Raw genomic sequence first — 12,370 nt, forward strand, 5'->3', positions numbered from 1 at the left:
CTGCTTCTCTACAGTAACGTTAATAACCAATCGCTCCAGCAGCCGTGCTCAGCTCCTCAACACTCGGTCCTGCTCTGCTTCACTACAGTAACGTTAATAACCAATCGCTCCAGCGGCCGTGCTCAGCTCCTCAACACTCGGTCCTGCTCTGCTTCTCTACAGTAACGTTAATAACCAATCGCTCCAGCGGCCGTGCTCAGCTCCTCAACACTCGGTCCTGCTCTGCTTCACTACAGTAACGTTAATAACCAATCGCTCCAGCGGCCGTGCTCAGCTCCTCAACACTCGGTCCTGCTCTGCTTCACTACAGTAACGTTAATAACCAATCGCTCCAGCGGCCGTGCTCAGCTCCACAACACTCGGTCCTGCTCTGCTTCACTACAGTAACGTTAATAACCAATCGCTCCAGCGGCCGTGCTCAGCTCCTCAACACTCGGTCCTGCTCTGCTTCACTACAGTAACGTTAATAACCAATCGCTCCAGCGGCCGTGCTCAGCTCCACAACACTCGCTCCTGCTCTGCTTCACTACAGTAACGTTAATAACCAATCGCTCCAGTGGCCGTGCTCAGCTCCACAACACTCGGTCCTGCTCTGCTTCACTACAGTAACGTTAATAACCAATCGCTCCAGCGGCCGTGCTCAGCTCCACAACACTCGCTCCTGCTCTGCTTCACTACAGTAACGTTAATAACCAATCGCTCCAGCGGCCGTGCTCAGCTCCTCAACACTCGGTCCTGCTCTGCTTCACTACAGTAACGTTAATAACCAATCGCTCCAGCGGCCGTGCTCAGCACCTCAACACTCGGCCCTGCTCTGCTTCACTACAGTAACGTTAATAACCAATCGCTCCAGCGGCCGTGCTCAGCTCCTCAACACTCGCTCCTGCTCTGCTTCACTACAGTAACGTTAATAACCAATCGCTTCAGCAGCCGTGCTCAGCTCCACAACACTCGGTCCTGCTCTGCTTCACTACAGTAACGTTAATAACCAATCGCTTCAGCAGCCGTGCTCAGCTCCACAACACTCGGTCCTGCTCTGCTTCACTACAGTAACGTTAATAACCAATCGCTCCAGCGGCCGTGCTCAGCTCCACAACACTCGGTCCTGCTCTGCTTCACTACAGTAACGTTAATAACCAATCGCTCCAGCGGCCGTGCTCAGCTCCTCAACACTCGGTCCTGCTCTGCTTCACTACAGTAACGTTAATAACCAATCGCTCCAGCGGCCGTGCTCAGCTCCTCAACACTCGCTCCTGCTCTGCTTCACTACAGTAACGTTAATAACCAATCGCTCCAGCGGCCGTGCTCAGCTCCTCAACACTCGCTCCTGCTCTGCTTCACTACAGTAACGTTAATAACCAATCGCTCCAGCAGCCGTGCTCAGCTCCTCAACACTCGCTCCTGCTCTGCTTCACTACAGTAACGTTAATAACCAATCGCTCCAGCGGCCGTGCTCAGCTCCACAACACTCGCTCCTGCTCTGCTTCACTACAGTAACATTAATAACCAATCGCTCCAGCGGCCGTGCTCAGCTCCTCAACACTCGCTCCTGCTCTGCTTCACTACAGTAACGTTAATAACCAATCGCTCTAGCGGCCGTGCTCAGCTCCTCAACACTCGCTCCTGCTCTGCTTCACTACAGTAACATTAATAACCAATCGCTCCAGCGGCCGTGCTCAGCTCCTCAACACTCGCTCCTGCTCTGCTTCACTACAGTAACGTTAATAACCAATCGCTCCAGCGGCCGTGCTCAGCTCCTCAACACTCGCTCCTGCTCTGCTTCACTACAGTAACGTTAATAACCAATCGCTCCAGTGGCCGTGCTCAGCTCCTCAACACTCGCTCCTGCTCTGCTTCACTACAGTAACGTTAATAACCAATCGCTCCAGCGGCCGTGCTCAGCTCCACAACACTCGGTCCTGCTCTGCTTCACTACAGTAACGTTAATAACCAATCGCTCCAGCGGCCGTGCTCAGCTCCTCAACACTCGCTCCTGCTCTGCTTCACTACAGTAACGTTAATAACCAATCGCTCTAGCGGCCGTGCTCAGCTCCTCAACACTCGCTCCTGCTCTGCTTCACTACAGTAACGTTAATAACCAATCGCTCTAGCGGCCGTGCTCAGCTCCTCAACACTCGCTCCTGCTCTGCTTCACTACAGTAACGTTAATAACCGCATGCATGAACATGATTTCTGCCCGAGTCCTATTTTCCACCGGCTGTGAGGTGAAGACCACATGTCCCAAGATACTGCGCTCACACTTGGCGTCATCAAACTACACCTTTGTTTTGAATAGGCGCCCTCCAGTGGACGGAAAGCTGCATAGTGCACCTTTAAAGCTTTAAGTCAATCATCACTATTACTAGTGCTCATACTTTAAATCTATTTCTGGTCACAAGGTTTGTTCTTACATTTATGCTTTTACAGATGCTTTTATACAAAGTGACTTACAAGATAGGAAAAAAAACAATTTTTCAAAGAGCGACAGATGGATGGATGGATTGATGGACAGCTGGAAAAACAGATGGATGGATTGCTCTAGATGGATGGATGGATGGATGTTTGAATGAGAGATGGATGGATTGATTGCTCTAGATAGATGGATGGATGTTTGAATGATAGATGGTTGGATGGATTGCTCTCGATGGATGTTTGAATGATAGATGGATGGATGGATGTTTGAATGATAGATGGATGGAAGGATTGCTGTAGATGGATGGATGCTTGAACGACGTATGGATGGATGGATGGATGGATGGATGCTGGATGGGTGGATTGCTCTGGATGGATGGAACAAATGATGGACGGATGGATGGATCTATGGATAAAACATGAATAGATGTGACAGGTGGATGAGTGGATAGACTGATGAATGGAACAATGGACGGATATTGCTGAATCAACCTAAATAATCTCTGAAACTAATAACACTGTCAAGAAAGAATCAAGCTGTTATTCTCAAGACAAATTCTCCCGTACCTGAGTGTGTGTGTACATTTATTGTTTAAAACAGCCTGTGACGTAATAGATGTATTTTAGGAACACAATGGAAAAGCACCTGGTTTGCTGGAATGTTTGCCACAGATCGCACAGCGAGAGAAATCTCCCAGATCCATATAAGGCCTTTAAAGAGAGTTAAAGCACCTTAACAAGCGGCCACAGCAACTGCTCTCGGTGACTCCACGTCTTAAAAATGCACATCCAGAAACTCACTCATTCATTCATTCGTTCAGCCGCTGAAAAAGAAGCCCATCAGCATTTCAATCGGCCTGTGTGAGGCCGTCCGGGGGACAGAAACAAACTCGCTTTGAGTCAGTGAACTTTACTCTCCGAGTGTGGGCTTTCAAACGCTGACAGCTAAATCTTTTAACATATCGGCACGTTTTCAAGTCTCGATTAAAGATTAGTGGAGGAAAAACAGCCGTTCCACTAAAGTTAACATTCAAATATTATCTTTCCACAGTCCACACTTAGGTCTGCTTACATTAGAGCTGTTTGCTAAGGCCAGGATCTCTGTTCTTCACTAAATGTAGGAGTTTAAAACTTTGGCTTTTTATTGAGCCAAAATTGAGCATTAGTAGCAGAATGAACTGGGTCTGTGGTTTGAGGCGATGCAAACCAATCCAGCCCATTTCTCGGAGTCATTTAACACAGTTGGCTGATGGTATCGTTACCGAACACACATGTAGAGCCACACTGAACAAACACTAAATGATGCATTATTTTTTCTGTAAACTTCTGACTTTAACTTCACTACATCTGAAAGACAAATATCGTCCTCTTTACTCCACTACATTTCTATCAAGGTCCTCGAAGTGGAAAGTCGTTTCTGTCGCAGCTTTGAAAGTCAGTGGATGATTTTTTTCTTCTTTAAAAGGTGTTTGGGTTTTTGCAGAAAGCCTTTCAGGAATCACTCTTGTAGAGTCTCGTGAAGTTCAATGATTTCACAGCATTTATTAAAGGTCCCATGGTATGGATTTTTGTATTTTTTTTATAATGTTTCCTGAGGTGTACTTATACTGTTAGTATGGTTTTTACATCAAAAAAGTCATAATTTAGAAATAAAAGGCATTTTTTCTATACTGATATTAGCCCTCTGTCTGGAATGCTCTGTTTCAAGAGGCATGTCTGCTGTGAGTCTTCAGTGAAAACACCCACTGCTGTGATTGGCTGACATCTTTGCATGTGAAATGAGATTGTGCGGAGGGGGCGTGGCTTAGTCAGGAGAGAGAGAGAGAGAGAGAGAGAGAGAGAGAGAGAGCGCTGAGGAAGGATTGCTGAGGAAGTGCTATTGTATCAAGTTTTTGAGAGCGCAAGTTTTTGTTTGTATCTGAGAGCTCTGAATAAACACGAGTGAACTTTGCAAAGTTACAAACACGACATGGAGACAGTAAGAGCTTCTTTTAGTCACTGGTTTGATTCACTGATGCATCAAGAGGGCCAGCGGCGGGACTGACAGTATTAAACGATTTAGAAAGAAAGTCTGTGTGAACTTGAAAGATTAGCTACACATCAGAACTCACTGATCCCAGATCAGGCATTAATGAACAGTTTCTCAATCCGTATGGTAAAGCCTGAGCTGCTGACATCGCGACTGATAAACTGAGTCCATTCTCTACTAATTATCTGGGCGGGCAAAGCAAAGGAGTGGGCGGAAACCTTTCCTGGTATTACGTCATATCAGGAGAATTCAGGATCTGCTCAACTGGGCTCTCATTTTCTCAAAGGCAGAAAAAGAGCCAGAACTCGCTTTACACAGATAAAAATTTCAAGCCACTTGGGGACAACATTTAGGCTAGGGGAACTCATATTAATGTTGAAAAACCTCATAAAATAAGTCATGCTATGGGACCTTTAAACACTGATTTATAGTTTAGAGCAAAATGGAGGAAGATGGATGTCCAAATGCTCATTTAGTGGAGTATTCTCATAAACAAAGTTGATTCTGTCTTCAGTGAAGGTGAACAGTGTGAGAATATCAGATGTGTATCAGTGTATTGGATCCGTGCATTCGGCCTTAAAGTGACAGCAGCTTTATAACTTTTCTACAAGTATTTAAACGAGTTTAAGTTAGTCATCATATGATAGCATGTTGGATAGACCGTCACTGACTGGCTTAAACCATAATGGCATAGTGTGCATTTATACAACTATGAAACAATAATAAAATAATATTGGCATAAACATTTTAATTTACCTTTGATCCTAAATTACTTTTGAATAATAATAATAATAATAATAACAATAATAATAAAATTAATAATAATAATAACCCGTGTACTTTTGAAAACAAATACTTCTGTACTTTATACTTCAGTAAAAATCAGTTTTTACAACTTTTACTTGTGACAGAGTAATATTGGACCAGTAGTACTGTTACTCAAGCAATGAAGTTGAGTACCTCTGTAAATTATGCAATATTAATGTACAGATCTTTTGTTAATCATACACAGCACACACAAGAGGAACGGAAACTTCCCTTCGGCTTTGTTTTGACAACACGCTCGTATATAAACGGATGCATTGAGCGGATAATGATGATCCATGGGTTTATCATCAGACATCTTTATGGGGAATTTCACCTTCATTTGATTGTGGCTAATGTGACTAATGTGAGAGGAAGCGTTTGGCTGCCGTCCACGTCCGAACTGAAACGAATGTTGTGTCTTATTTTGTCTGGTTTAGCATAACTCGCGTCCGGATAACAACATGTGGTGCTTTTCTTCATCAGTTACTCTGTAATTATTCACATCACCATATTTTTTTATATGTCTTAGCCACTGTTCTCTCATGTCTGCCTCCTCTTCGGTTTATATCGAGAAGCAACGAGTCTTGGTGGCTCAAATGAAGTTTTTGATTAAGGCCTGCCTTGTAAATGTCACACGCTCCACTAGTTACTGGGATTGTGAGCCTGTTTTGTGGATGTTGTATGACTGATAAGCGTGTGTGTGTGTGTGTGTGTGTGTGTGTGTGTGTGTGTGTGTGTGTGTGTGTGTGTGTGTGTGTGTGTGTGTGTGTGTGTGTGTGTGTGTGTGTGTGTGTTTGTGATGTGGCCCGTGATACCCTCAGACGGCTATAAAAGGAGAACGACCGCAGAACTTCGGTGTCGTATCGGAGCAGCCGTTCATTAGCATTTGCGAGTGTCTCATCCGTTTGGCTTTCTCGAGATGCTTCTCTGCCAAAAACTTCATGGGAAGCTTTCGTTTTATACCAAACTAAGGATATTTGTCCTGTTTTTTTTTTTTTCTTTATGAGGTCAGCATTAAATGAAAGTATAGACCCTGTTTACTTTCTTTTTGGTTTCTGGTGTTCCTCACCTTATTGTAAATTTGAATTGGTGAATATTATTCTTAATCATTTATTAAAATATGCTGCTTACTTATCACAGTTTTCAATAATCATTTATTTATATATATATATATATATATATATATATATATATATATATATATATTTTATATATATATATATATATATATATATATATATATATATATATATATATATATATATATATATATATATATATATATATTTTATATTATACATAGAATTTATTTTATATTAAAAAAATTATATGCATGTATGTGTGTGTATATGTATATATGTGTGTGTAATATGTATTTATATAATCATTATGAACGTATATTATACTTATATAACTTGTTTATTTTATATTATGTATGTATTGTATACATAGATACTACAGTGTATACTATAATATTAAATTAAATTTAAAATTATACTTTTTGTATAATTTTTTTTATTCATATTTAGAATTACTAATATGTATAATATAATAATTTATTTTCTATGATACATTTATATACTATATGATATATTTTTGTTATATTTTTATTTAATTTTCCTCGTAGGATATTTATAATGTGTACATCACATTATGTTAGTAAAATGACTTTCAAACTGTGTTTTCTCTCCAGTCACACATCATAACTCAGCCTTATTAATGTTTCATTTTGAAAATGCTGCTTGAAATATGATGGATAAAACCCTTTAAAGGGAGACGTAAGACAAACTGTGAGATGGTCTGTTTGATTTGGGTGTAGTTCTTCTCTGCGGTGGGATTTGATCCTTGTTGCCTTTAGTTTTATGAGGCTGAGGTTTAGTTTATGACGTTAATAAAAGATATGACTGCGGGGACTCAATGTTAAGCGGCTCTCGTACACGCGTGTGTGTATCAGTTTAGCGTGTGAAGACCCCTCGGCTCTCTTCATGTTCCTGTGTTGTCGGGTCTCAGTGTGCCATTAAATTGGATTCAGGCTTCGAGGTCCAGCTGTTGTTGTTGACCTAATGACACAGAGAGCGCGAAATGAGTGTGTGTGACCCCGTCAAACTCCCTGAGGAGCTTTCGTAGATGTGTGGGACGCAGAGTTGTGAACTCTAGTTTTCTACTTCCTGCTGCTGGAATAATGCAATGTGGCGTAAATCATTTCTTAGGGCCGTATGACATCCTTTTTTCCCTTTTCTTTTCTTCCCTGGACCAAAAGCTAGGAAATCAAAAATCATATCTAATTCATTGAAATCATGAATTAAACATCAACGGAACATATAAAATGAAAAAAGCACATAATGAAATGACAAAAAACCTTTCATTACACTTTCCTTGTAATTTCCCTGTGCTTTTTTCATTTTATAAATTCTATTGAGGATTAATTTATTTATTTTTTAGATTTTATTTATTGTCATTTAAACATTTTATTGCTTTAACATCATCCCTGATGCAACAATATATTAAAGGTTTAACAAAAAACATTTTTAGGATCCTGTAAAACACATTTTACTTTTTCTCAAATTCCATGTTTTACATTTTAGATTTTTCTAGATTCCATTTTAATGGTTTAATTAAATTTTAATTTTTAAAATACAGATCTAAATAATTTAATAAAACTTTATCAACTTCTAATACAAATACTTACATACAAATAATTTAATACACTTTTTTTTTTTTGCAATAATAGTCCCGTTAAATGTTTTTTCCCCACAGAAATTTTATATTTAAGTACAAAAGTATTTATTTTCTATGTTTCAATGTGTATATGATATGCCCTACTTTTGATTTATTCATCCAGCATTTGCTCAATTCTGTGTCTCTTCCGTCTGCTCATTTTGACAAGTAAAGTCTTTCATCTTAACTCTATAATTTCTACAATAAGTCTTTTAAAAATAACAAGAAATCACATTCACTTTCTGGAAGGAAAGCTTCACATAAATACACTTGTCCTCATGTTGCTCTAAACCTGTTCAACTCAAAAAATAATAATCATGGAATCAGGCAAAACGTGATTGTTTTGGCTGGGTGAAGTGTTTCTGTCATCGGTCCTACATCATACTCATTGTTTTAAAGCTGTGGCCCAGAGCAAAGCAAGTCTTAATCTGACTCAGGAGGCGGTGCTGCTTTAGTTGAGTTCGTTGCCTAGCAGATGTGAAGTGTGGAGGACTACAGTGTGATGAACTGATGACTGATATTCGTCATGCATGGTTGCATAATGCCTCGCATGCACACCTGTAAATGAGCTCTTCATGTTCAGACACATCGAGCTGCACAGAGTATTGTGTCACTTCATATTCATAGGTGTTGCAAGATTCATTGAAAACGTCAAACTTATACAATTTAATCTATTAAGTTTATTAAACATCCTACTTAGTGTGTAAGATTAAAAGTAATGTTGCCCAAATAAGTGAATTGGGACTTATCACAATTCAGACCTTTTTTTTCCCGGAATTGCGAGTCGTGGGGGTCTGAGTTGCGAGTCGTGGGGGTCTGAGTTGCGAGTCGAGGGGGTCTGAGTTGCGAGTCGTGGGGGTCTGAGTTGCGAGTCGAGGGGGTCTGAGTTGCGAGTCGTGGGGGTCTGAGTTGCGAGTCGTGGGGGTCTGAGTTGCGAGTCGTGGGGGTCTGAGTTGCGAGTCGTGGGGGTCTGAGTTGCGAGTCGAGGGGGTCTGAGTTGCGAGTCGAGGGGGTCTGAGTTGCGAGTCGTGGGGGTCTGAGTTGCGAGTCGTGGGGGTCTGAGTTGCGAGTCGTGGGGGTCTGAGTTGCGAGTCGTGGGGGTCTGAGTTGCGAGTCGTGGGGGTCTGAGTTGCGAGTCGTGGGGGTCTGAGTTGCGAGTCGAGGGGGTCTGAGTTGCGAGTCGTGGGGGTCTGAGTTGCGAGTCGTGGGGGTCTGAGTTGCGAGTCGTGGGGGTCTGAGTTGCGAGTCGTGGGGGTCTGAGTTGCGAGTCGTGGGGGTCTGAGTTGCGAGTCGTGGGGGTCTGAGTTGCGAGTCGTGGGGGTCTGAGTTGCGAGTCGTGGGGGTCTGAGTTGCGAGTCGTGGGGGTCTGAGTTGCGAGTCGAGGGGGTCTGAGTTGCGAGTCGTGGGGGTCTGAGTTGCGAGTCGTGGGGGTCTGAGTTGCGAGTCGTGGGGGTCTGAGTTGCGAGTCGAGGGGGTCTGAGTTGCGAGTCGAGGGGGTCTGAGTTGCGAGTCGAGGGGGTCTGAGTTGCGAGTCGAGGGGGTCTGAGTTGCGAGTCGAGGGGGTCTGAGTTGCGAGTCGAGGGGGTCTGAGTTGCGAGTCGAGGGGGTCTGAGTTGCGAGTCGAGGGGGTCTGAGTTGCGAGTCGAGGGGGTCTGAGTTGCGAGTCGTGGGGGTCTGAGTTGCGAGTCGTGGGGGTCTGAGTTGCGAGTCGTGGGGGTCTGAGTTGCGAGTCGTGGGGGTCTGAGTTGCGAGTCGTGGGGGTCTGAGTTGCGAGTCGAGGGGGTCTGAGTTGCGAGTCGAGGGGGTCTGAGTTGCGAGTCGTGGGGGTCTGAGTTGCGAGTCGTGGGGGTCTGAGTTGCGAGTCGTGGGGGTCTGAGTTGCGAGTCGAGGGGGTCTGAGTTGCGAGTCGAGGGGGTCGGAGTTGCGAGTCGTGGGGGTCGGAGTTGCGAGGCGTGGGGGCCCGAGTGGCGAGGCGTGGGGGCCCGAGTGGCGAGGCGTGGGGGCCCGAGTGGCGAGGCGTGGGGGCCCGCGTGGCGTGGCGTGGCGTGGCGTGGCGTGGCGTGGCGTGGCGTGGCGTGAAAAGGCATTTAATTTGTTAATAGAGTATAACGATGGGGAAACACTTGTTTAGTTTGTTAATCGAATATATAATCAGATATTTTGGTACTTTTTGGTATTGGATGGGGTATAACATGCATTTTGTTCAGTGCATTTTGGGATTTCCTGTAAAGAATACATGCAGGGCCTTTAGCATGAAGACCACAGAAGCCTTTGTGTAAATCACTGGAGTAAAGACTTTTGTTCCTCTCCTGTAGTTATCTAGTAATGTATTGGGTTGTTTATTAGCCCAGACAAGATCTGAGTACTAACAAGAGCGCGGATGGAGTCTAATAGCCCGTCAGGTCTCATCTGATAAGGTACTGCTAGATCTAAAGCCTATAATAAACTAAAGATGGTGTTCCTCACGTCTCCTCACTCCGGCATCAGCATACAGATCCGGCCCATAGGGTCAAAGGTCAGCCGAACATCAGTCATTTGTTATCTTCAGCTTCTGTGAATGGTTTGATTATTAAAGGCTGTATAATTATCTGTCCAGCTCTGCTTTTAAGTCTGGAGATATATTACATACGGCATACGAGATTTATTACATTTTGACATCAAAGCGGCTTGCATACGGATGCGTCGTCAAACTGCTGCTATTGTTGCTAAAACTATTAAAAACAGTGTCATTTAGTGAAATAGAGCTGAAATAAAATAGAAGTATTAGATGAGAAACATTGACTTAAATAAAAATGAGAAATTATTATTTGGCAACTTAAAGTAAGTTGAGGTACTAAAATAAAAAAGAAAACCTAAATATAAATATTTTAGAAAATAAAATGAACTTATAAAAGTTAAAAAGCAGTGCATGCAACACAATTACTGAAACTTTAAACTAAAATATAGAAGTAAAATGTGATTTAATATATTAATACTGTAATATTACTAACACTAAAATGAAACAATCAAGCATCAGTCTAATCAGGACAAAGTAATTCGAGACGATGAAGTCAAGCAAAAAATGTACATTCTGCTCATATTTGTGATGTGTGAAAATGTATTTTGTCTGAAATTTTGAAGACTACCACCTATCTTTTCAATTACATTCACAATAAAACTTCTTTAACTCATAAAAGATGGACAAAAAAGTCATTTGACTGAATATTTCTGTGCCAAAAAACACTCCTTCAGGATTCAAACAAGTTTCGGAAAGTTTTTTTTCTAGTATGGCCCTGTGTGACATCATAAAGGCCAGAATACCTTATATGGGCACTTCTCCTGGATGAGTGCGTGCACACTGCACACTACACACACACACACACACACACACACACACATACACATACACATACACATACACACACACACAGAGAGAGAGAGCTTGGTTGGGGTTACAGGAGCCATCGGCGGCGTTGTGTGTTTAGACACAAGATCAACAGTGTTACTAAAGTGTGTGTGAGGGAAAGATCACCTTGTTCAGCTTCCCAAATAACCCAGTGTTAAGGGAACAGTGGATGCAGTTTGTGTTTCTGGAGTTCTGCAAGTGTGTGTGTGTGTGTGTGTGTGTGTGTTTGTTCCTGGTCATGAGAGGAAACCGCAGGCAGTGAGAGAAACTGCATCAAATGTGTGTGTTTTGTTGGCAATTGGCTAGTAAGTGCATATAAAGTGAACAACACCAACATTGTGTGTGTGTGTGTGTGACTTAAGCTCCGCCCACTGCACGCCTCCACGGACTCGGCTGTTTTCAGAAAGAATGGGTTCAGTGTATCTGTCTTTTATAATTATGATAAACTAAAGACTCTTGTGAGATATGAAGGATCAACACTACTCTGCAGATACTCAATATTAACATGACACTGGCACAAACTGTGTGTGTTATGAGCCTTTAAAGAATCTGCTTCACAAGACCACATGAATCCGGTTGAGCTCACTGACTCAGTTGATTGATTGACTGGTTAATGACTCACTGGAATTTTAGGGAAACTGTATATTGCAATCAATTTCTTGTGTATGTCACTTGAGGAATATTGATTGTGTTGTTGCATATGAATGTTTTTCCAAATCATTTATGATTTTTATAGCAAAGGGATTAGAAGTAGTTCCTCTCTGAACTGTGTGTTTGTGTTTGTAGCTGACAGATGGAGGAAAGGCAGCTAAAGCCAAGATCAGCGTTGGAGACGTTGTGTTGTCTATCGATGGCATCGCCACAGAGGGAATGACACACCTGGAGGCCCAGAACAAAATCAAAGCGTGTACGGGGAACCTGAACCTCTCGCTGCTGAGGTAACACACATACACACGCACACGCACACACACGCACACGCACACGGGCACGCATGTCAGTGTTTGTAGTCCTTGATTTAT

At 42.6% G+C, this 12,370-nt stretch overlaps 1 protein-coding gene across 3 annotated transcripts in view; it reads left to right on the forward strand.

Annotated features, from left to right (window-relative positions):
* The window catches only part of pdlim5b (PDZ and LIM domain 5b), a 112,869-nt gene that overhangs the window by 32,625 nt on the left and 67,874 nt on the right, over positions 1-12,370 (forward strand). For all 3 annotated transcript variants that reach the window (XM_067433963.1, XM_067433964.1, XM_067433965.1), the window contains exon 3: positions 12,138-12,289. In XM_067433963.1, the coding sequence (XP_067290064.1) occupies positions 12,138-12,289 (152 nt within the window). The remainder of the gene's footprint in view (positions 1-12,137; positions 12,290-12,370) is intronic.

Source organism: Pseudorasbora parva, chromosome 23 (assembly GCF_024679245.1).
Source record: "Pseudorasbora parva isolate DD20220531a chromosome 23, ASM2467924v1, whole genome shotgun sequence".
Classification (NCBI taxonomy): Eukaryota; Metazoa; Chordata; class Actinopteri; order Cypriniformes; family Gobionidae; genus Pseudorasbora; species Pseudorasbora parva.